General features: G+C 41.0%; 1 protein-coding gene across 4 annotated transcripts in view; it reads right to left on the bottom strand.

The window, feature by feature from the left end:
- rock2a (rho-associated, coiled-coil containing protein kinase 2a) overlaps positions 1-26,269 on the bottom strand; it is a 259,822-nt gene that overhangs the window by 51,476 nt on the left and 182,077 nt on the right. For all 4 annotated transcript variants that reach the window (XM_063037545.1, XM_063037552.1, XM_063037559.1 and 1 more), the window contains exons 13-17: positions 20,927-21,062; positions 17,865-17,956; positions 6,910-7,156; positions 5,474-5,580; positions 4,877-5,036 (exon numbers count right to left, since the gene is read on the bottom strand). In XM_063037545.1, coding sequence (XP_062893615.1) covers positions 4,877-5,036; positions 5,474-5,580; positions 6,910-7,156; positions 17,865-17,956; positions 20,927-21,062 — 742 coding nt within the window. The remainder of the gene's footprint in view (positions 1-4,876; positions 5,037-5,473; positions 5,581-6,909; positions 7,157-17,864; positions 17,957-20,926; positions 21,063-26,269) is intronic.

The following is a 26,269-nucleotide window of genomic DNA, read 5'->3' as shown; positions in this document are numbered from 1 at the left end:
GTGCAGAAAAGTCAAGTGCATATAAGACAAAGATTACTAGATTTTAAAGACACAATGAATAAGGGCACTTCATCTGAACTCCTGTAGTATTCATAATAAAGTCAGTGAACTTGTGGCACAATTCAGTATATATAAATAGATATGATTTCATGGCCATTACAGAAACATGGTTGCAGAGTGGAGAGAATTGGGAATTGAATATCCAGGGATATCAGGTAATACAGAAGTTTAGGCAGGAAGGTAAGGGAGGTGGGATAGTGCTCCTAATTAAGGATGTGATCAGGGCAACACTAGAGACGATATAAGATCTAAGGAGCAGAATGTTGAATCCATCTGAGTAGAGATTAGGAATAGTAAAGGGGAAAAAAAAAATCACTGGTGGGAGTTGTCTACAGGCCACCAAATAATATCATTATAGTGGCACAGGCAATAAACTGAGAAATAGCCGAGGTATGTCAGAGTAAAACAGCAGTTATTGTGGAGGACTTTAACTTGCACATATATTGGGTGAATCAAGTTGGTCAAGGCAGCCTTGAGAAGGACTTCATAGAATGCATATATGATAGCTTTCTTGAACAGTATATTACTGAACCTACAAGGGAACGTGCTATCTTAGATCTGGTCCTGTGCAATGAGAGAGGTAAAATTAGTGATCTTGTAGTTAGGGATCCTCTTGGAAAGAGTGATTATAGTATGCTTGAGTTTCTCATACAAATGGAGAGAGCAAAAGTTCAATCTATAACCAGTGCATTATGCCTAAACAAGGGAGGCTACAATGGAATCAGGGAGGAGTTGGATAGGGTAGATTGAGAACACAGGCTATATGGTGGGATGGTTCAGAAACAGCGGAAAACTTTCAAAGAGATGTTTCACGGTGGTCAACAAAAGTATATTCCAGTTAAAAGCAAGGACAGTAAGGGTGGAGAGAGCCAGCTATGGATAACTAAGGGAAGACATCAAGCTAAAAGCTCGTGAGTACAAAGTTGCCAAGAGTAGTGGGAAACTGGAAGATTGAGAAAAATTTTACAAAGCAACAAAGAATCACTAAGTGAGCAATAAAGAAAGGGAAGATAGATAATGAATATGAACTAGAACAAAATATAAAAACAGATAGTAAAATTTTTTATAATTATATAACAAAGTGAACATAGGTCCCTTGGAGGAGGAGAAGAGGGAATGAAGAAATAGGCCAGGCCTTGAATGATTATTTTGTGTCAGTTTTCACAGTGGAGGACACATCCAACAAGCTGAACAGAGATGATATGGATGCAATGGGAGGTGAAGACCTCGATACAATAGCTATCACTAAAAAGCGAGCAAACTTGTGGGCCTGAAAGTAGACAAGTCCCCTGGTCCTGGAAGGAATGCATGCCAGGCTACTGAAAGAAATGGCAGACGTTATAGTTGAAGCTTTGGTGATAATTTACCAAAATTCTCTGGATTCTGGGCCGGTCCCGGCAAATTGGAAAATGGTGAATGTCATACCACTGTTGAAGAAAGTATGTAAGCAAAAGGCAGGTAACTATAGGCCAGTTAGTTTAACATCTGTAGTTGGGAAAATGCTTGAAGCTATCATTTAAGAAGAAATAGCCAGGCATTTGGAAAGAAATGGATCCATCAGGCAGACACAGCATGGATTCAGCAAAGGCAGGTCCCGCTTGATAAACTTACTGGAGTTCTTTGAGGATATAACAAGCACAGTGGATAGAGGGGAACAGATGGATGTTATTTGCTTGGATTTCCAGAAGGCGTTCCATAAGGTGTCACATAAAAGCCTGATCCATAAGATAAGGATGCACAGAATTGGGGGTGATGTATTAGCATGGATAGAGAATTGGTTAATCAATAGAAAGCAGAGAGTTGGGATACATGGGTGTTTCTCTGGTTGGCAATTAGTGGTGAGCGGTATGCCACTGGGGTCGGTACTGGGCCTGCAACTTTTCACAATATACATTAACAATCTGCAAGAGGGGACTGAGTGCAGTGTACCTATGACCCTAAATTAAGTGGAAAAGCAAATTATGCAGAGGATTGGAGAGTCTGTAGAGAGTTATAGATATGTTAAGTAAATGGACAAGGGTCTGGTAGATGGAGTACAACGTTGGTAAATGTGAGTTCATCCACTTTGGAAGGAAAAATGGAAGATCAGATTATTTAAATGATAAAAGACTGCAGCATGCTGCTGTGCAGAAGGACGTGGGAGCACTTGTGCATGGATCACAAAAGGTTGGTTTGCAGGTGCAGCAGGCTATCAAGAAAGCAAATGGAATGTCCGCCTTCATTGCTAGAGGGATTGAATTTAAGAGCAGGGAGGCCATCCTGCAACTGTGTAGGTCACTGGTGAGGCCGCATCTGGAGTACGGCGTGCAGCCCTGTTCTCCTTACTTGAGGAAGGACATACTGACTTTGGAGGTGGTGCACAGGAGGTTCATCCCAGGTTGATTCTAGAGATAGGGGGGTTAGACTATGAGGACAGATTGAGTTGTCTGGGACTGTATTTGCTGGAATTCAGAAGGATGAGAGGAGATCTTATCGAAGCATCTAAAATTATGAAAGGGAGATAAGATAGAGGCAGGAAAGTTATTTCCACTAGTAAGTAAGACTAGAACTAGGGGGCATAGCCTCAAGATTTGGGGGAATAAATTTAGGATGGAGATGAGGAGGAACTGGTGAATCTGTGGAATCCTCTGCCCAATGAAGCAGTGGAGGCTACCTCAATAAATATACTTAAGACAAGGTTGGATAGATTTTTGAATAGTAGGGAAATTAAGGGTTATAGGAAAAATGCAAGTAGGTGGAAATGAGTCCATGGTCAGATCAGCCATGATCTTATAGAATGGCTGAGCAGGCTCAACAGGTCAGATGGCCTACTCCTCCTGTAAACCATCAGTTGTTTATCTGGCTTGAAAGCACAATATTCAAAAATGTTGCATGATCACAAAACATTCACAAACGATAAACAATTTCAAGGTAGAAAGGGAGACAAATTAGGAGTAACCCAAAGTATGAAATCAGCCAAGGATACACACTGTATCAGAAGGACGAAGGTCGTGCTGTCTGCCTGGGGCCCAGGATCAGAACACCTCATATGACCTGCAAGAAAAGTTGGGAGTGGGAGGCGAAAGATCCAGTTGTCATGATCCATGTGGTACCAATGATGTAGGAAGAGAAAGTAAACAGGTTCTGCAGAGGGAATTTGAGCAGCCAGGGACTAAATTAAAACGCAGAACCAAAAAGGTAATAAACTCCAGACCATTACCTGAGCAAATTGGCACAAAGTTAATAAAATCAGAGACCAGTTTTATTGATGTATAGCTCAAAGTTTGGTGTGGAAGAAGTGGGTTTGAATTTGTGGGACAATGACACCAGTATTAGGGAAGGTAGGAGCAATTATGATGGGCCAAGCATGATCTGAATGATGCTGGGAGCAGGATCCTGATGAATCAAATAACCAGGGCTGTGATTACACTTTAAACTGAATACTGGTCTGGTTGGGTGGGGTTCAACAGCTTGGAAAAGTATGGAACTGAGTACAGGAGTAGTTACTGAAACCTCCAATAAAAAAAAAGACAAAAAATTTAGAAAGGGTTAAGAATTTAACTTCAAGCAATATGGAGACAAAATTGAAAAGAACAGGAGTGAGTACAGGACTGAAGGTGTTATATTTGAACGCATGTAGTACATGATACAAGGTAGGTAATCTTGCAACACAGTTAGAAATTGGCAGGCATGACATTATGGGCTTCACAGAGTTGTGTCGAAAGAAGATCACAGCTAGGAACTTAACATCCAAGCATAAACATTGTATCAAAAGGTAGACAGGTGAGGCAGAGAGGGTGAGATGGGTTTGTTAGTAATACAATGAAACCAAATCCTTAGAAAGAAATGACACATGATCAAAAGACACAGAATCTTTGTGCATAGAGTTAAGAAACCTCAAGGTTAAAAAGAAGCTGGTGGGAGTTATGTATAGACCCTCTGAACAGTAGTCAGGATGTGAGATGCATATTGCAACAGGAGACAGAAAAATCATGTAAAAAAGATAATGTTTAGACACTCATGGGGGATTTCAATACGCAAGTAGATTGGGAAAATTAGGATGGTGCTGGTTCCTAAGAAAGAAAATTTGTAGAATGCCTCCCAGATGGCTTTTCAGAGCAGTTAAAGGTTGAGTTCTCTAGAAAAAGGGAAATTCTGGATTTGATGCTGTGCAATGAAATAGATTTGATTATTAGGGAGCTTAAGGTAGAGGAACCCTTAGGAGACAATATTCATAACATGAGAACATTCACTTGCAGTTTGAGAGGGAGAAGCTAAAATCAGTATCACAGTTGAGTATGAGGTATGAGAGAGATCTGCCCAAAGTTGATTGCAAAGGGACAGTAGCAAGGCTGACAGCAGAGCAGCAATGGATGGAGTTTCTTGGAGTAATTTGGAAGATGCAGGATCAGTTAATCCTAAAGAGGCAACATTCTGAAGGGAGGATGAGGCAACTGTGGCTGATGAGGCAAAAGCAAGAGAGAGGACATACAGTAGAGCTAAAAGGTGGGAAGGTAGAGGATTGGGAAGCTTTTAAAAACCAACAAAAGGCAACTAAAAAGCCATAAGGAGAGAAAAAAAATAAATATGAAGGTATGCAGGCCAATAATATACAAGAGGATACCAAAATATTTTTCAGGTACATAAGGAATACAAGAGTGGATCATCAGATCCCACTGGCAAGGCTGTAATGTGGAATAAAGAAATGGAGGACAAAATAAGTATATTTTATGTCTGTCTTCACTGTGGAAGATGCCAGCAACATCCCAAAAATTTGAGTGTCTAGGGATAGAATTGTTTCCTCAAGGTCAAATGATTTCCTGTAGCAAAAACTTACCCTTCATGGCTTCCGATTTTGCTTCTTCTATAGATTCATAGATTTTATTTTTGTCTGCTAACCGTGCCTTCGTAGCTTTGTGCTCAGCTTCTTCCTGCTCTAGATGCTGCTGCAACACTTTTTGTTTGTATGTCATGTCTATTTCCATGTTATTTTTTTCCTGTAAACAAATCAACACAAGAAATGAGACAAGCTACAAACATCTCCAACAACAAAATTCCCTTCTCTGAACACAAATTTTATATATCTTGATTTTTAGTGTTTCATTTGAGTAATGGAATTGTTCCATTTCAAAATATTTGAGATACAATACTACAGTGATAAGAGCAACAGCATATACGTGCACTGTTTATTGCAAAAGTCATACATAATAAACTAAATTAAAAATGGTATACATATGTACATGATTTCTTGCAAGTCAATATCCAGGCAATGTGCATTAGAGTCTGGTATCTACTGAAGTACTCCTAAACCACTCTTGAACCTTGAGGCACAACTTGGTCAGAAAACATTACTTAATAAAAGGGAGAGAATGCATTTGATAAAACCTCAATTAGTGACATTAAGTTTCTGACACAAAAATAAAAGCTGCCCTACCTTTTCCAAGTCTGTTAGTTTATTTTGTAGTTGTCTCTTCTCCATCTCGGTTTTGGACAATACGCTCTTAGTGTTTTTCAGCTCATCTCCAATCGATGAAATCCGCCCTGCAAATAGGATAATCTAGGATAAGGAAAACTCTGATCTCAAACCTCCGCTGCCCTGAGGCTATACCAATTCATGGGGAAGGCTTCAGGCGTAAACCCTGAGGGAAAAATCCAGAGCTGGAGTCCCTAAGGCAGTCCTACATTGTGTTCAATGCTGACTGGCAACTCTTGCGATGCTGCTGGTACCAAACTGTATCAGTCTTTGTCACTCCTTTTGGTTCATCAGATACGTGGGGAGGAGAGCTTGCTACAGGGGCAACAGCTTGCTTTTCATTTGGTACTGCCCAGGCTTGCGTATCTAGACAGCTAGGACAACTCCATGGTCAACTCTGGCTGCCAGAGGCCTCAACAATAACAAGTCACATAATCAAAGTGGCTAAATGCTGTAAAGATGTCAGTTATTTTTATTAGTGGAAGAAATTTACAGAAATTACCTTTTATGAATTAAAAGTACAAACAGGCAACTTACACTTTACAGGAAGGTTGTGTTCCAAGAAAAACACTGTCTATATCAGCATTTTCCACTACTGTGAAGAAACTTAAGCTGGAAAAAAAAAGGTACTTTTCCCAAGCCTCCACCCTCCCACATAAATTCAGTAAGAGTGAATTTGATTCTGTACTTCAAATTATTAGGAGGTGATAAACAAAATTTGTAGGGGTGAAATTTCAATTAATTAATTGGTCCTAAAACCAGGTGCTAGGGGGAGCGGGGAGGGTGCACCCGTATGTTATTTCAGCGCCTGATTTAATACCTGTGGTTTTGTACTCGCTACACTACTACTTGCTCCAATTAATAAGCAAATAAGGAACCCAATTTTAAGACTGAAAGCCATCAGAAACATATGAATGCACTAGTCATATGAATTTATAACTGATTTATAATGCCTCAGAAATATTCATACTGAAATATTGAACAGTTTAAGGAAACAGTTTTAATCAAATGTTCTTAACCTGAAACCTCCTTTTCTCCCTCTACAGATGACATCTTAACTGCTGAATATTCCTAGCATTTTCTGTTTTCATTATAGTTAAGGTACACGATTAACTTCACTCTAACTTAAAATGGAAATTGATAATAGATCACCATCTCAGTGCATTCACAGGAAAATTAATACATAAAGTTTAATAGCACATTCAGATCTTTTCTTTTGATATATCTGGAATTAAAAGGAGTGACATTTTGGGAGATAAAGTACATTTCACAGTGAATGCTTAACTATCATTCACATTTAATACAAAGATGTAATAAAAGTACGAGTCCCAAAAATCTTGCACCATAGACATGATAACAAATTCTGCACCTAACTGAAGCTCGCCTTTATACCTTACCTTGCAAGTCACTGATAATCTCCGAACCATGAGATCGATCTCTTCGTTCAGCTTCTAATGCTGATTGTAAACTTATGTAGTCCTTTTCAAGTTTGAGTTTAGTATTATCCAATGCAGCATTTTTGTCTTGCAACTCCCTGTTGTTGGTCTCTAGTTGTCCCAATTGTTTTGACAATTCTGTTTGGTTCTTTCGTAGTCTCACCGCCGTTTCAGATTCTGTCCTTAGCAAGGCATTAGCTTCATCCAACTAATTTATATGTAGATCAAAGATAATAATAAAAATCAAAAATAGCATTCAGTGGAATATTCAATTGCAATATTTAACATTGATCTCATTCTCTGTGGGAAAATTGACAAAACACTGCTTGCACACAAAAAAGCTTGTTTATTATCTGGCTATACATGTTGAATGAAGAAAAGTAATTTTTAAAACTGAGGAAAAGATTAATTCAGATAAAATTCTTGACCTGCAGTGGTTTTTAATAATGGATGACAATAGTGACTACTCTGTGATGGATTTTCATCCAAAGATTAAGAATACAATTTAAGAGGGAAGGCAAAGAAAGAGAGGGCATGAGATGAGTCTGGCAGGAAAGGACAAGAAAATTACCAAGGGTGACTAGAAGAGGGTAGTTCTCTTCAGTGGGCTACTATGTCTTGAGCCATAGGAGGTGGGTGAGATTCTTAGCGAATCATCTGTTTACTATGTGTTCTATGTGTTTACCGATAACAAAATCATAGATGCTCAAGAGATAAGGAAAACAAATGAGATGTTCTGGAGAACAATTATATTACGAGAAAGAATGTATTTGCAGCCTTACAATATAATAAGGTGAATAAATTTGTCGGACTTTTTGTGTGGGAAGTTGCATTTGATGAACCTTTCAGCGTTTTTTTTTGAAGAGTTAGCCTAAAAGGGTAGATGAGGGTAGGGCAATGGATGTTGTCTATTTGGACTTTGGCAAGGCCTACATAAAGTTCCTGCATTTAGTCTGATTTGGAAAGTCCCGTGGAATCCAGGGAAAGCAAGTTAGGTGTATTGAAATTAGGCAGAGGGTGGTGGCTGAATGCTGTTTTCTGGAATGGAGGCCAGAGATAAGTAGTGTCACAGGAGTCAGTGTTGGGGCCCCTGTAATTCATTATTCATGTAAAATATTTGGGTAAGTAGGTTTGATCAGTACATATGCAGATGACATCGTTAAGAAGTGTTGCTGATGGTAGATTATGGAGGGTTGAATCTTGGTCAGTTAGTGAAGTGGGCTGAGGACGGCACATGAAGTTAATTAAGGGGAGATGCATTTTGTTATTCAAACTACAAACTCCATTTCCAGAAAAGTTGGGATATTTTCCAAAATGCAATAAAAACAAAAATCTGTTATATGTTAATTCATGTGAACCTTTATTTAACTGACAAAAGTACAAAGAAAAGATTTTCAGTAGTTTTACTGACCAACTTAATTGTATTTTGTAAATATACATAAATTTAGAATTTGATGGCTGCACCACACTCAACAAAAGTTGGGACAGAGTTAAAATAAGATTGAAAAGTGCACAGAAAAGTCATGCTACAGTGACAATTATAGCCACCTGGGCTCGGAAGTACTTCAGAAAACCACTGTCACTCAACACAGTCCGTCACTGCATCCAGAAATGCAACTTGAAACTGTATTAGTCATAGCCATAGTCATACTTTATTGATCCCAGGGGAAATTAATTTTTGTTACAGTTGCACCACAGATAATAAATAGTAATAAAACCATAAATAGTTAAGTAGTAATATGTAAAATTATGCCAGGAAGTAAGTCCAGGACCAGCCTATTGGCTCAGGGTGTCTGACCCCCCAAGGGAGGAGTTGTAAAGTTTGATGGCCACAGGCAGGAATGACTTCCTATGACACTCAGTGTTGCATCTGGGTGGAATGAGTCTCTGGCTGAATATACTCCTGTACCCAACCAGTACATTATGTAGTGGATGGGAGACATTGTCCAAGATGGTATGCAACTTGGACAGCATCCTCTTTTCAGACACCACCGTCAGAGAGTCCAGTTCCATCCCCACAACATCACTGCCTTACGAATGAGTTTGTTGATTCTGTTGGTGTCTGCTACCCTCAGCCTGCTGCCGCAAGGAGGAAGCCATACATCAACTCTATGCATAAACGCCAGCAAGTTCTCTGGGCCCGAGCTCATCTCAGATGGACCGAAAGACTGTGGAACCGTGTGCTGTGGTCAGATGAATCCACATTTCAGCTAGCTTTTGGAAAAAACGGGCGTCGAGTTCTCCGTGCCAAAGATGAAAACGACCATCCAGATTGTTATCAGCGAAAGGTGCAAAAGCCAGCATCTGTGATGGTATGGGGGTGCATCACTGCCCACGGCATGGGTGTGTTGCATGTATGTGAAGGTACCACTGACTCTGAGGCGTATATTAGGATCTTAGAGAGACATATGTTGCCATCAAGGTGATGTCTCTTCCCGGGACGTCCATGCTTATTTCAGCAGGACAATGCCAGACCACATTCTGCACGGGCTACAACAGCGTGGCTTTGTAGACACAGAGTGCGTGTGCTTGACTGGCCTGCTGCCAGTCCAGATCTATCTCCTATTGAAAATGTATGGCGCATCATGAAGAGGAGAATCAGACAATGGAGACCACGGACTGTTGAGCAGCTGAAGTCTTATATCAAGCAAGAATGGACAAAATTTCCAATTGCAAATCTACTACAATTAATATCCTCAGTTCCAAAAGGATTAAAAAGTGTTATTAAAAGGAAAGGTGATGTAACACAATGGTAAACATGCCTCTGTCCCAACTTTTGTTGAGTGTGTTGTAGCCATCAAATTCTAAATTTGTGTATGTTTACAAAATACAATTAAGTTGGTCAGTAAAACTACTGAAAATCTTTTCTGTGTACTTTTGTCAGTTAAATAAAGGTACACGTGAATTAACATATCACAGATTTTTGTTTTTATTGCATTTTGGAAAATATCCCAACTTTTCTGGAAATGGGGTTTATAATACTAGGAATGGTAGGGCACTAAGGAGTGCAATGGTACAGAGAACTAGTGAATGAGTCTTTGGTCTTTGAACGTGGTACCACAGGCAGACTGGGTGGTGAAAACGGTGATTAACCTACTGGCCTTCATCAGTCAAAGCGCTGCATATAAGAATTGGGACATTATACATTATGTTGTGCTGGTGAGGCTGCACTTGTCAAGTACGCGGTGCAGTTTTGGTCTTTTTATAAGAGAACTGTGGTTTAAATTGAAAAGGGTACGGAGAGGATTTACAAGGATGTCGCCAGGATTACAGGGAGAGTTTGGACAGGCTAGAACTTCACTTGTCGGAACATAGGAGAATAAAGAGTGACCTTACAGAATTAGAAACAGAGAAAACCTACAGCACAACACAGGCCATTCAGCCCACAAAGTTGTGCCAAACATGTCCCTACCTTAGAAATTACGAGGGTTACCCACAGCCCTCTATTGTTCTAAGCTCCATGTACCTATCCGAAAGTCTCTTAAAAGACCCTATCGTATCTGCCTCCACCACCGTTGCTGGCAGCACATTCCACATGCTCACCACTCTCTGAGTAAAAAACTTACCCCTGACATCTCCTCTGTACCTACTCCCCAGCACCTTAAACCTGTGTCCTCTTGTGGCAACCATTTCAGCCCTGGGAAAAAGCCTCTGACTATCCACATTATCAATGCCTTTCATCATCTTTTACACCTCTATCAGGTCACCTCTCATCCTCTGTTGCTCCAAGGAGAAAAGGTCGAGTTCACTCAACCTATTCTCATGAGACATGCTCCCCAATCCAGGCAACACCCTAGTAAATCTCCGCTGCACCCTTTCTATAACGTCCACATCCTTCCTGTAGTGAGATGACCAGAACTGAGCATAGTACTCCAAGTGGGCATTATTACGGCATAGGTTTAGACCATAAGACATAGGAGCAGAAATGGCCATTCATCTTGTTGAGTCTGCTCCATCGTTCTGTTATGGCTGATTTATTATCCTTCTCAGCCTTCTCCCCACAACCTTTGTTGCCTTGACTAATCAGGATCCTATAAACCATTGCTTTAAATATACTTAATAACTTGGCCTCCACAGTTGTCCATGGCAGTGGACACAAATCATCCAACACAGAGGTCAGGCAAAGGAGTTGATGCAGGGTCTTGTCATCTGTATTGAGCTAAACCAGGATCAGAATCACAGTTTCGATACCCTCTGGCTGAAGAAATTCCTCCTCAACTCTGTTCTAATTAGAAGCCCTGCTGTTCTGAGGCTGTGCCCTCTGGACACTAAACCCACCCACTAAAGGAGAAGATGACAGTGTGACGCAGCAGGCGCAGCCGCTCCGAATTGATATCGGATTAGTGAAGTAGGATGCCGTGCACAATCCCGATTTGATGGAGACAGACGTGAGAAGCACGGAGGAACATCTGGAGAAACTTCTGAAATGCCTGCTTCGCTGCCGCTGCTACTGGGCGATCGAGAATCTCCGGAGGGGAAGGCCCCAAATCCTCGGCTTTGCCTATTGCCGGGGCCGGGGTTGAAGCGCTCGGCAAGATGGTGCTCGGTGTTCGGTGTCAGAGAGCTGGTTGGAAGCTCGAAGTTTTCGGACGGACTCAGAGTTGGATTGTGGTCAAGTGCTTCCAGGATGCTGCATCGGCAAGTTTGCGGCACTGGAAGCTCATGGCAGGAAGAGTTTTCTTCCTTCAACTGTCTTTATGAGATGATGGGACTTTCGAGAGACTTTGAGACTTTCTTTACCGTGCCCATGGTCTGTTCTTCTATCAAATTACAGTATTGCTTGCACTGTTGTAACTATATGATATAATTATGTGGTTTTTGTCAGTTTTTTAGTCTTGGTTTGTCTTGTGTTTCTGTGATATCATTCTGAAGGAACAAATTGTATCATTTTTAATGCATGCATTACTAAATGGCAATAAAAGAGGACTGTGTGTTCTCATAATCTAATCTAATCTAAAACACATCCACTCAATCTAGGCCTTTCAATATTTGATAGGTTTCAATGAGATCTCTCCTCATTCTTCTAAATTCCAGCAAATACAGGCCCAGGGCCATCAATTTTTCCTCATACCCTTTCATAACCGGAATCATTCTCGTGAACCTCCTGTGGATCCTTTCCAATCACAGCACATCTTTTCTTAGGCAAGCGGCCCAAAATTGCTCATAATACTCCAAACACAGTCTGACTAATGTCTTATAAAGCCTCAGCACTATATTCTTGCTTTTATATTCTAGTTTTCTCAAAATGAATGCCAACATTGCATATGCCTCACTTCTCAATCTGCAAATCAATGTTTAAGAAATCCTGCACGAAGACTCCTAAGTCCATTAGCATCTCTAATTTTTAAATTTTCTCTCTGTTTACAAAAGTTTATATCTTTATTTCTTCTATCAATGTGCATGACCATACACTTACGAACACTGTATTCCACCTGCCACTTCTTTGCCCATTCTCCCAATCTGTCAAAGTCCTTCTACAGCCTCCCTGCTTCCTCAACACTACCTGCTCTGCCAGCTATCTTCATATCACCTAGAAACTTGGCAACAAAGCCATCAATTCCAACATCCAAATCATTGCAGATAATGTAAAAGGAATCGGATGCAACACAGACCCCTCTAGAACACCACGAGTCACCAGCAGCCAGCCAGAAAAGGGTCCCATTATTCCAACTCTTTGCTTCCTGCCAATCAGCCAAATGCTCTATCCATGCTTGTATCTTTCCTGTAATACCATGGGCTCTTATCTTGTTAAGCAGCCTCATGTGCAGCTCCTTGTCAAAGTCCTTTTGAAAATCCAAGTACACAACATTCACTGATTCTCCTTTGTCTATCCTGCTGGTTATTTCCTCAAAGATTCCAACAAATTTGTCAGGCAGAATTTCCCCTTAAGGAAACTATCCTGAATTTGGCCTACTTTACTCCAAGGTTCTTCTTTCCCTTTGTCCCAATTTCTGAATCTCATTATCAAGGAAATGAGGTGCTTCCTTGATCTTAACCCCTTTCTGAGTTTGGTCAAAGACAAGATCACCTGAAGTTATCTGCTACTAAATCGCCCTCTGAATATGCTTTCACACGACAGTGTTGTGAGTCCTGATGGGAGCAGTGAGAAGTGAGCATGGTCTGGGTGGTGGTGTTGATCTTTGATGATGGAGGCTGCTTTCCTGCAACAGTGCTCCACGTAGATGTGCTCAATGGCTTTACCTGAGATGGACTGGGCCATATCCATTACTTTTTACCGAAGTGTTTTGGTCCGAAACGTTGACTGTAATTTTTTCCATAGATGCTGCATGGGCTGCTGAATTCCTCCAGCATTTTGTGTGTGTTGCTCAGAATTCCAGCATCTGCGGATTTCCTCTTGTTTGTGATTTGCCCATTACTGTTTGTTTGATTTTCCGTTCAAAGACATTGGTATTTCCATACCAGTCAGTATACTTTTTACTATGCATCTATATAAGTTTGTCAAAATTTTTGCTATCATGGCAAATCTGTGCACACTCCTAAGAAAGTAGAGGTGCTACCATGCTTAAGAAATTAAATAATTACACTTGTGTGCTGGGCCCAGGACAGATCCTCTGAAATGATAACACCGAGGAATTTAAAGTTGCGGACCCTCTCCACCTTTGATCCCCTGATGAGGATTGGCTCATGGACTTCTGTTTCCTCTTCCTGAAGTCAATAATCAGCTCCTCGATTTTGCTCACATTGAGTGAGAGGTTGCACCATTCAGCCAGATTTTCAATCTCTCTCCTATATGCTGACTTGTCACTACCTTTGATTCGGCTAACGACAGTGGACAATTTAAATTCAATTATTGGGTAAATTAGGTCATATGAGAGGCTGCTCAGTCCCAAACTGGAACCTCCCTCAATCTCACAAACCCCACCTATCGTCCTCCTTACTGTTCTTCTCATAATCTAAAATAATAAGAAAATAATCTTACTATATTAACCTGACAGTTGGTAACACTAAATTTAGAGGATTCGCAAACAAAAATAACATTAGTTATGCTCTGTTAATTACTTGAAGAAGAATGTTGATAGTGGTGGTGATAGTAATGCAGAAAAAGTAATCAAAGATAATAAATTTTCCTGCTACAAGCGCAAGTGATGGCTTTGAACTTGTACCTCACAACACCATTTCCAACTAACGGATGCTCCCCGCTTCAATGTTTGATGAGCAGGTGAGCTGAAGCAATTAGCTCTATGTCTACGCACTTAAAATGTATTAATGTGTCATGCGTTGTTGCTATTCGATGCACTTATTGGCTAAAACTTGGCAAAAATGGATTCTAAATATTCTTCGATACAAGATGTTTGGAAAAGATAAGAAGGGATGAAAAGAGGAGAATGGGTAGTTTTTTTTTAAATTTAGAGATACAGTGTGGAGTAGACCAACACCTGGCAATCCCGATTTAACCCTAACCTAATCATGGGACAATTTACAATAACCAATTAACTTACCCGCTACATCTTTAGACTGTGGGAGAAAACTGGAGAAAGTAGAAAAACCCATGGATTCCATGTGGAGGATGTACAGAGACTCTTGACAGAGGATGCCAGGAATGAACGCCAAATTCTGACGCCACGGACTGAAATAACGTTGCGTTAACCACTACGATATTATGGTGCCCCCACATTGACAGGTGAATGACTCAGTGCTGGAAAGAGAAGATGCCCTGTAGCAATCTGGATGGGAACCAATATGACAGAGCTGAGGCTGAGGCAGCAGATCTGCAAGTAGATGATGGATGTAGCATGAATGTAAGGAAGGATAAGCCAATGATTGGGCATAAATGCAGACAGAACAAAGAGTTAAATTGTACCACAGAGTCAAAATTCAAAAGGGTGAAGAATGCAAGACAGAAGGTGCCACACACAAATGTATGCAGCATTTGAACATGGTGGACAAACTCGCGGCGTAACCAGAGAATGGCCGACATGATGCTGTGAGCATCACGGAGTCATGGCTGAAAGGCCATAGTTGAGAGCTCAACATCAAAGGACACACCCTGCATCGAAAGGACAGGCAGGAAGACATAGGCGGTGGCGTGGCTCTGCCAGTAAGAGATGGAATTGCGCCCCTAGAAAAAGGTGACATAGGATTAGAGAATGTTGAATCCCCGTGGGTGGGATCATGAAAGTGCAAGGGCAAAAAAAACACTATGGGAGTCATATACAGGCCTCTAAACAGCAACCAAGGTTGGGATTGAGATTGCAAAAGGGAGCTGGAAAAGGCAGATAACAAGGGCAATAACACAATTGCAGTGGGGGATCCCAATATGCAAGGGTACTGGGAAAATCAGGTTGGCTCCAGATCACTTGCCGAATGCCAATGAGATGGCCCTCCAGAGCAGCTCGTGCCCAAGCCCACCCAGGGAAAGGCCATCCCAGATTAGGTGTTGCGCAACAACCCAGGTCTTATAAGGGAGATGAATGTAAAGGAATCCCCAAGAGGCAGTGACAACACGATTGACTCCATATTGCAATTCGAGAGGGAGAAGCACAAGCCACATGCACCAACATCACAATGCAACAAAGGGAACCACAGAGGTATGAGACAGGAGCCCACCCAGGTAGTTTGGAGGTCACTGGCAGGAACACCGGCAGAGTAACGTGTGCCATTAATAGTTGCTGTAAGGCTAAGGAATCTTGAAGTGAATATGGAATGGGAAAGTGATTGAGCCAAGTACAATTTAAGAATCACTTGGAATGTACATGAAAGGGTGGGGCTGAACGCAGAAAACTAACACCAACTGGATGGTGAATGGGGTCAGCACTGATCAGTTGGGCCAAGAGCTGCATTGTTTTTTTTAATATGACTTTATAACATGGATATACATTCATTAAAATTAATTGGCATGAGCTTTGACTTTGATTTGTAGCTGCATAAATACCAAATCTATAAGGTTGCAAAACACCATAACAATGCCACCAAAGTTCAAGTACATTTATTATCAAAGCATGCGTGTTATATACAACCTTGAGATTTTTCTTCCTACAGGCAGCCACCAACCAAAGAAACCCAACAGAACCCATTAAAAAAAACACAAAGACCATCAATATTCAAGATAACCAGTCAACGTTAAATTGTGGCTTGAAGTAAATGATTATTTAAACAAGCTCTTAGAGGTAAACTGCAGCCGGAATTAGCAATACATTGGAGGAGAGGAAGAGAAAATCTGAAGCCAAACAATTAAAGCTCATCTATAAAGGTGACCTGAGAGACCAAACCTCTATGAAACATCATTAAATAGCTTAACCCAAAAAACAGGATTCAAACATGACTGGCGCACACCAGTGCATCAGTGGCCGATGGTCTGGTTGAGAACTACTGCCAAAATGTCTTTTGCAAGTCATTGTCTGTCTGACTTCTGAGACAAACCAGAGTTCAGTTGCCATTACAAGATCTTCCACCCCTTTGTTAGACTCAGCAGAGTTCAGACCTACTGAGCTGGAGATTTCCAACAGGATTCCTCAGCCTTACAGCAACCATTAGTGGCGCATGTTACTCACCTTGACTGAGAAATGCTGATATTTATTTTAAGCTTAAGCATAGTGTCTTTAATGATTTTTTTTCACTTGTGTTACTGGTTTAACATTAGTATTTTAATATATTTTAAAAATATTTCAAGCTTCTGGATAAATATTTAAATATATCTGAGCAGTGATATGCTGCCAATGACTAGTTGTATTCAGCAGTGGGTGCTATTGGGTCCACCACTTTTCATGTTATATGTTAATGATTTGATGACAGAATTCATGGCTTTGTGGACAATACAAAGATAAGTGGAGGGTAGGTAGTGTTGAAGAAGCACGAAGTCTATAGAATGATTTTGACAAATTAAGAGAATAGGCAAAGAAGTGTCAGATGGAATGCAGTGTAGGGAAGTGAATGATCATTAATTTTGATAGAAGGAATAAAGACATAGATAACTTTCTAAACGGGGAACAAATTCAGAAATTGGAGGTAAAAAGGGATGTAGAATGCCTAGTGCAGGATTCCCTTATGGTTAACGCTCAGGTTGAGTCAGCAGCAAGAAAGTCAATGCAGTATTAGCATTCATTTACAAAGGACTAGAATATAAAAACAAGAATGTAATGCAGAGGTGTTATCAGACCATATTTGGGGCATTGTGAGCAGTTTCAGGCCCCTAAACTGTGTTGGCATCAGAGAGAGTCCAGAGGAGTTTCAGAAGAATTAAGTAACATTTGATTACCCTGGGTCTGTACGGACTGGAGTTTAGAAGAATGAGGGGGGATCTCATTAAAACCTACCAAATATCGAAAGGCCTGGACATAGAGCTGATGTTTCCAATAGGAGGAATTTCTTTAGTCAGTGGATAGTAAATCAACTGTGGAGGCCATATCATTGGATACACTTAAAACAGAGGTTGATTAGTTCCTCATTTGTAAGGGTGTCAAAGATTACAGGGAGAAGGCAGAAAAAATGAGGTTGAGAAGGAAAATAAATCAGCCATCATTGAATAGCTGAACAGGCATAGGTGTTGTGGGTACAAATAGCTTTTGGCGATGTACACTACTGATGGTAAACTTCAAGAGGCTGCAAAGGAGGGTGCCTTAGACTGAATTAAGTCATTAACACTTCAGTTCTAACTTTTGAACTCTGTCATTACATAATGTTCTGACATATTTCCATCTGTTCCTCCACAATTATAGTCTTAGATTAGATAAGACTAGATAAAGCAAAAGCTCAAATTAAAAAGAGACTAGAATTAAAATGTTAGCTCGGGAAAATAATAAGCGGAACAAAATACTTAAGTTTCCAACCAAGCTTTGAAGAAAACTCAAACCATTCCTCTTCAGAAAGGGATCAAAGATGCAGTCAGACTGTCAGTGCTTCAGTACCATTATAGTACACCAAGAAACAATATTTACAGTAGAAGTTCTTCAACCAACCTGTCTCTGCAATTGTGCCATTTTCTCATTTGAGATTTGGGAGTTCTGATTCCTTTTTTTCAAGTCTTCCAGTTGATCCTTTAGAGTATTAACTGAAGAAATAAATTGTCATGTGCACCTATTAAAATTATATTTTCTAACCATGTTTTTCATTTGTAAAGTTATCACTTCGGTATATTCTGTTTACTAAAAATATAATATAAAAGAATAGTATATTCTTCGATAAATTTCAGATGTTCACTACATCCAAACAGAATTCTACACTATCCTGCACGTAAGGGTAAATAACGAGCATGTAACATTTACACATTGTTGGCTACCCAATCTCTGTCTTTAATTTTCACATTGACTCAGGTAACTGTATTCAAAGTCCATTTATCACTCAGTTATATAAAACACCTCAGGCAAAACACTAAGAAGAAAACCAGGCACATCATCTGGCATCAATCTAGGCATCAAATTCTGAAAGGCACACCACGTCAAATTCCTTCACAAATGTTGGCAATCTCCTAACATCTAGGGACTTCTACTATAACTGTAAGAACTGTCCCATAGTCGAATTAAACAGGAGCTCGGTAAAATAATCATTTTAAAAAATTGCAGATGCTGAAAATCTGAAATTAGAACCAAAATTCCTGAAATATTCAGATCAAACAGCCCCCTTGGAAGTTTTCACGTTTTATTGCTTTACAACATTGAATCACAGTGGATTTAATTTGCTTTTTTTTTTAAGACACTGATCAACAGAAAAAGATATTTATATCCAAGTGAGAAGAGGTCTCTACAGAGTGATCTAAATTAATAACAAGTACAAAACAGAAAATAATTGATGGGATAAGTATTCGTCCCCCCGCCCCCCAAAATAACACACTAAATCATCACTGATTTATCACAGCCAATCAGCTTTAAAAGTAAAAAAATTAGCTAAATGGAGATCTGTTTTTTGGCGGCCTACATGCAGTTAAGTAATGTGTTTCAATCGCTTGTAGTGAAAAAAATACACCTGTTACTTGGAAGGTCCAGCTGCTGGTGAATCAGTACCCTGGCAAAAGCTACACCATGAAGATAAAAGAACATTTCAAGCAACTCTGGGAAAAGGTTATTGAAAGGCACAAGTCCGGAGATGGATACAAGAAAATGTCCAAGTCACTGAATATCCCTTGGAGTACAGTTAACTCAATCATCAAGAAATGGAAATAATATAGCACAGCTGTAAATCTGCCTAGAGCAGTCCATTCTCAAAATCTGAGTGACTGTGCAAGAAGGGGACTAGTAAGGGAGGCCACCAAGAGAACTATGACAACTCTGGAGGAGTTACAAGCTTCAGTGGCTGGGATGGGAGAGACTGCGCATACAACTGTTGCCCGGGTGCTTCACCAGTCGCAGCTTTATGAGAGAGTACCAAAGAGAAAGCCACTGTTGGGGAAAAAAAAACTCACATGAAATCTCAGTTGGAGTTTGCAAGAGTGCATGTGGGAGACTCTGAAGTCAGCTAGAAGAAGGTTCTATGGTCTGATGAAACAAATTGAGATTTTTAGCCATCAGACTAAACACTACCTTTGGCATAAGCCAAACACTGCTCATCATGAAAAACACACCATCGGTACTGTGAAGCATGGAGGTGGCTGTATCATGCCGTGGGGATGCTTCACTGCAGCAGACCCTGGAAGGCTTGTGAAGGTAAAGAGTAAAATGAATGCAGCAAAATACAGGGAAATCCTGGAGGAAACCCTGATGCAGTCTGCAAGAGAACTGCAACTTGGGAGATTTCTTTTCCAGCAAGACAATGACACCAAGTATAAAGCCAAAGCTACACAGGAATAGCTTAAAAAAAAACAAAGTTAATGTCCTGGAGTGGCCAAGTCAGAGTCCAGGCCTCAATCCAACTGGGAGTTTGTGGCTGGACTTGAAAAGGGCTGTTCACTCACAATCCCCATGCAATCTGACAGAGCTTGAACAGTTTTGTAAAGAAGAATGGGGAATAATTGTAGCATCCAGATGTGCAAAGCTGATAGAGATCTATCCACACAGACTCCAGCGTGTAACTGCTGCCGAAGTGCAGCTACTAAATACTGACTTGAAGGGGGTGAATATTTATGCAATCAATTATTTAGAGTTTTATGTTTGTAATTAATTTAGATGACTTTGTAGAGATCTGTTTTCACTTTGATATGAAAGAGTCTTTTTCTGTTGATCAGTGTCAAAAAAGCTGAATTAAATCCACTGTGATTCAATGTTGTAAAACAATAAAACATGAAAACTTCCAGGGGGAGTTTTGATAGGCCACTGTATGGACACGATATTTCATTGATGACTATCTCATCATAACTTCTTCAGATGAAAAAATCATTGATGTGAAATGTTAACTGTTTTTCTCTCCATATACACTGCCTGGCCTGCTGAGTACTCACTTCTCCATCCCCAATTTCTTCAGACAATACAGCCAGCCAAAATCTCAGATAAACCAATCACATTCCTGGTAACGTGCTGACCCAGTGTGATGATAACAAGCAAGAGCTTACCATCTAAGACATCACATCGTGAACCACTGAAGCAACAGGTTAATCATAATCAAGGCAACTTTCCAACACTTCCTTTTCCCCATTTAATAATTAATACAACTCTACACTGAACAAACTTCAAACAATCACAGTTGCATCGTGGTTGGTATAACGCTTTACAGTACCACTTTGATATCAAACTTTATGATTATTCTGAATCTCTTATGGCTTCTAATGAATTCCAGACCTTCTGTGCTTTCCTCACTTCAATTCAGCAATGACCATCCCCCCACTAACAACACCTATTTTTCTTCCTTAAATGTTATACAATATAATGTTTCCAGTCAACATAAAACCTGATAAGCCTGAAATATTTACTAGTATAGTCTTCACAGATGCTTGTCTGGCTTGCAAAGTGTTGTTAACATAATCTTTTGAAGTCAGATTTCCAGAATCTACTGCATTTTCCTTCATTGTGTACTCTGGGCTGCATACTAGCCCATTACCGTTCTTTGATTCGTAATGCAATTTTTAGATAAATTAATGCAATTTTGATCCTACCCTCATTTTCTAAGCCACGTTTTTTATCCGCTTCCATTTCAGCTTTACGATGATATTCTGCGTTCTTGTGCTGAAGAAGTGCTTTTTCTCGTTCCAACTGCCTTAAAGCTGATTCCACATCTTTCCTGCATGTTATCTAAAAAGCAGAGGTTCAATTAGTTATCAAAATATTTTGTATACAATGAAAGCAGACCTTTTCTAAAAATGCTATGGTAAGAGACCTCACATGAAGCAGTTTTGAACAGGAGTATGAGTAGAATGGGGAGGACCACTCAGGGATAACAGGACAAAATAGGGGAGGTTATTAATGAATACCTCAGTTCATTCTTCAACAGGGAAAGAAATTCTGATGGATGTGAGGTCAACAAACAAAAGGCTAATGTGCTAAAGCATGTTGAGGTTCAAAAAGAGGTAGTGTTGGAGCTTTTGAAAACACATTAGGATAGATAAATCTTTGGGCTGGACAGGACATACCCCAGGCTACAAGACAAAGCAAGGAAAGAGACTGCTAGGGCACTGACAATGATCATTGCTCCTCACCTGACCACCACCCCCCCCCCGACCCTGAACCCAGAAATGGTACTAGAGGATGGGACGATGGCAAATGTTGTTCTGTTGTTCAAGAAAGATAATACAGGTTTCCCCCGCCATCCGAAGGTAGAGCGTTCCTAGGAAACTGTTCCTAAGCCGGAATGTCGTAAAGCGAAGAAGCAATTACCATTAATTTATATGGGAAAAATTTATGAGCATTCGTAGACCCAAAAATAACCTACCAAATCATGCCAAGTAACATATAAAACCTAAAATAACAGTAAAATATAGTAAAAGCAGGAATGATATGATGAATACACAGCCTATATAAAGTAGAAATATTTTTCCAATCATTGCCGCACTGTTCTCCGTAGTGAAAATCTCACGCAAGCGCTCTCGGCAAAAACACGGCACAAGCGCTCTCCAGTAACCTTCAAGCTATGAAGCTGCCAAATCATACGAAATAACACGTAAAAATACACAGCCGATATAAAACACAAATAATGTATGTACAGTGTAGTATCACTTACGGGAATCGGGAAGACATAGAGCACACTGATGATGGTGTGTTAGGCTGAGTCGTCGGAGGTTGGGGTGGTGCAGTGGCCCCCACACTCCAGGCAGCGAACCGATACCGATCCGTGAAGCATGCAGGGGTACAGCGGCAGCCGGGACGCACCCAGCACACCTTTAAGAAAAAAGCAGAAATAAACAAGCTAATTAATTAGGTGCCGCCCGGCACGTAAATGTCAGCCCAGATCAGAGGCAACGCAATCGGCAATCGCCTCTGATCTGGGCCGACATTTACGTGCCGGGTGGCACCTAATTAATCAGCTTGTTTATTTCAGCTTTTTTTCTTAAAGATGTGCTGGGTGCGTTCCGGCCACCGCTGCATTCTTCGCAGATTGGTATCTGTCCGCGGCCCGGAGGTTGGGGTGGTGGGACACTGGGGTGTCATCTCGTCGTCTGTTTCCATCAGGGCAGGCAGGTCATCTTCTTCTATGTCTGCCTGCCTCAATGTCGAAGGTTGAGGTTCGTCGTCTGCTGTGGCTGATGTGGAAGGCTTGCTTGACTGCTCAGCCTCGTGCATTTTTAGATCATGCAGTTCTTTGTAAGCACTCAAACCATCCTACAAATATGCCCTAAACTGACGTACCCTTTCAAAATTAAAGTCGTACTTTATCACTGCAGTGAAAATCTCACGCAGTTCCTTCACGCTCAGTTCCTGGACGACTTCACTTTCGGTCCATTCGCTACTGCATTCAATTTTAATTGTTATCCTTTCCTCTTCCAATTGCATCAGCTTTTCATCTATCAGTTCTAGGTCATGGGATGCCAAAACCTCTTCAAAATCACCTTCGTCAACTTCCACAAGCCAACCTCACTTTGTCCTTGCTTCGTTCACCACGATTGAAACACTTAATTATGTCTAGTTTTACGCTAAGTGTAACACCCTTATGAGCTCTTTTAGGCTTTTCCGATATGTTAGAACTCATCTTGCAAACGGCTGCTCACAGGCACGTGTTTAAGCAATGCTGGTTAGAAAGCAGTTCCGAATACGGGGGGAGGAGCGGCTGCTCATGGTGTGCGCTGCTTTTTTCATGTGCTGCCTTTTTTTCGCAACAGTGAGGTTTCGTAAAGCAAACGTTCGAAAAGCGGGGGATACCTGTGGTGATAATATTGGGATTAAAAGACCAATGTCTCTTATGTCAGTGATGGGCAAACTAATGGTGAAGATGTGTAGGGACAGGATTTATGAAGCAGTAGTTTTACTAGGGAGCAGCAAAATGCTGGAGGAACTCAGAAAGCCATGCATCATCTATGGAAAAGAGTAAAGTTGACATTTCGGGCCAAGATCCTTCAGCAGGACTGGAGGAAAAAAAGGGTGAGTAGATTTAAAAGATGGGGGAAGGGGAGGGAGAAACACAAAGTGATAGATGAAAATGGGAGGGGAAGGGGTGAAGTAAAGAGCTGGGAAGTTGATTGGTGAAAGAGACACAGGGCTGGAGAAGGGGGAATCTAACACAGGGGTCCCCAACCTTTTCGGCACTGCAGACCGGTTTAATATTGACAATATTCTTGCGGACCAGCCAACCGGGGGCGGGGTGTTCAAGTAGGGTTAAACTAACCTCAATATGTCTTTTACAGTTAGAGTTGCCAAATTTCTCACTCCCAAATAAAGGACAAAAATAGCAGGCAAATCCTGGGACACTTTACCCTAGGTAGACTACCATGACCACGAAGCCTTGCGCAGGCACCTGTGTGCACGTGTGATGTGCGCAAGCGCGCCGATTTTTCTATACCCCAAAAATCTGTTTTGCCTTCATTTTCCTGACTATACTGTACATACATTATTTCTACTTTACATAGGCTGTGTATTTATCATATCATTCCTGCTTTTACTATATGTTAGTGTTATTTATTTTCGATTTTATATGTTATTTGGTATGATTTGTTAGGTTAGTTTTTGAGTCTGGGAACGCTCAAAAATTTTTCTCATATAAATTAATGGTAATTGCTTCTTCGCTTCACACCATTTCAGTACGAAAGGTTTCATAGGAACGCTCTACCTTCGCGGTGGGGAAATACGGGACAAACCAATTTAGCCCAATATACGGGATGTCCCTGCAAATACAGGACAGTTGGCAACCGTATGTTCAAGTTCAATGGTGCGTGACAGGGAATGTGGAAAGGTGCAGCTGACTCATATCGTTTCCTCACAGCCCAGTAGCACATGCTCTTCGGCCCGGTAGTTGGGGACCGCTGATCTAACAGGAGAGGACAGAAGGCCATGGAAGAAAGAACGAAAAGAGGGGAGGAGCACCAGAGGGAGGTGATGGGCAGGCAAGGAGATAAGGTGAGAAAGGGAAAAGGGGATGGGGAATGGTGAAGTTGGGGGGGGCGGGAATTACCTGAAGTTCAAGAAATCTGGAGGCTACCCAGGTGGAATATAAGGTGTTGTTCCTCCAACCTGAGTGCGGCTGCATCGCGACAGTAGAGGAGGCCATGGATAGACATATCAGAATGGGAGTGGTAAGTGGAATTAAAATGGGTGGGCACTGGGAGATCCTGCTTTTTCTAGTGGACAGAGTGTAGGTACTTGGTGAAGCTGTCTCCCAATCTACATCAGGTCTCACTGATGTACAGGAGGGCACACCGGGAGTACCGGACACAGTTTATGACCCCAACAGACTCAATGGTGAAGTGTCGCCTCACCTGGAAGGGATATTTGGGGCCTGAATGGTAGTGAGGGAGGAGGAGTAGGGCAAGTGTAGTACTTGTTCTGCTTGCAAGAATAAGTGCCAGGAGGGAGCACTGCTTTGTGAGGAACAAATTGTGCTTTGTGAGATTGACTGAATTTTTCATGGAGGTGAAAAAAAATAAAGGTAGAACAGTGAATGTGGTGTATTGGAATTTTACCAAGGCATTTGAAAAGGTTCCCAGTGGTAGTTCATACAGAAAGTCATGTGGCATAGGATCGATGGAAACGTCGCTGCGTGGACTCAGAATTAGTTTGCCCATAGAAGGCAGAGGCTGGTAGTAGCTGAAATGTACTCTGCCTGGAAGTCCAGGACTAGTGGTGTTCTGCAAGGCTCCTTTCTGGTACCCCTGTTCTTTGTGATTTTTATAAATGACTTGGATGAGGGAGTAGAAGGATGTTTAGTAAGTTTGATGTTGACATGAAGATGGATGGTGTTGTGGATAGCGGAAGAGGTCATCATGGGTTATTAAGTGATATAGACAGGCTACAGAGGAGGAGAAAGAAATGGCAGATGGGAACTCAATCTAGTGGTGTAAAGTGATACATTTTGGAAGATTACACTTGAAAGCAGAGGACAAGGTTAATGGCAGAATTCTTAGCAGTATGGAGGAACAGAAGGATTTTGGTGCCCAAATCCACAGATCCCTTGCAGTTGCCGTGCAAGTTGATACGGTGGTTAGAAGGCCTATGGTGTGTTGGCTTTCATTAGTCAGGGGATTGAGTTCAAGAGTCGCAAAATATTGTTTGAGCTCTACACAAGTCTGGTTAGACCACATTTCAAGCATTGCGTTCAGTTTTGGTTGTTTCATTACAGGAAGGTTTAAAGAGTGCAGAGGACATTCACCAGGTCCCCACCTGGATTAGGGAACATGCAAACTCGGGTTTTTCGCTCCGGAGCAAAAGAGGACAAGAGACGACTTGTCAGAGGTGGATAAGATTATGACAGGCTTAAAAAGAATAGACAGGCTGCAACTTTTTCCTCAGGGGCTGCAATGGTCAATACCAAAAGACACCAGTTCAAGATGAGTGGAAGAAAGTTTAGGGGAGACATCAAAGGTAGTTGTTTTCCTTTTTGACAGAAAGTGGTAGGTGCCTGGAACACACTGCTGGGGAGATAGGCAAAGATGGGCACATGGATGTAAGAAAAATGGAGGGTTATGGGCTATCTGGGAAGGAAGGCTCAGATTGATCATGGAACAGATTTACATAGGTTGGCACAACATAATGGACTGAAGGACCTGTACTGTGCTGTTCTATTTATGTTCTAAATTATATTGGGCCATCTTTCCATTTAGTACACCAACTAAGAGTTAAGCCACAATGAGAGAATTCTACTGTTTCCTTTACACTTGTATTCTACTCTTACTTACAAACCCAAGCAGCTTCTGTGCTTTGAGTGCTCTATTAACTTTCTCTTTCAGACTTAACTTCTGCACATCAAATAATTTTTGAAGAATATATATTTATATCAACTGCATTATCTTGATCAATTTTTATTCAGATGGAGATAGACAATAGAATAGGTGCAGGAGTAGGCCATTCGGCCCTTC

Source organism: Mobula hypostoma, chromosome 2 (genome assembly GCF_963921235.1).
Source record: "Mobula hypostoma chromosome 2, sMobHyp1.1, whole genome shotgun sequence".
Classification (NCBI taxonomy): domain Eukaryota; kingdom Metazoa; phylum Chordata; class Chondrichthyes; order Myliobatiformes; family Myliobatidae; genus Mobula; species Mobula hypostoma.
This window is presented reverse-complemented; position numbering and strand designations above follow the sequence as displayed.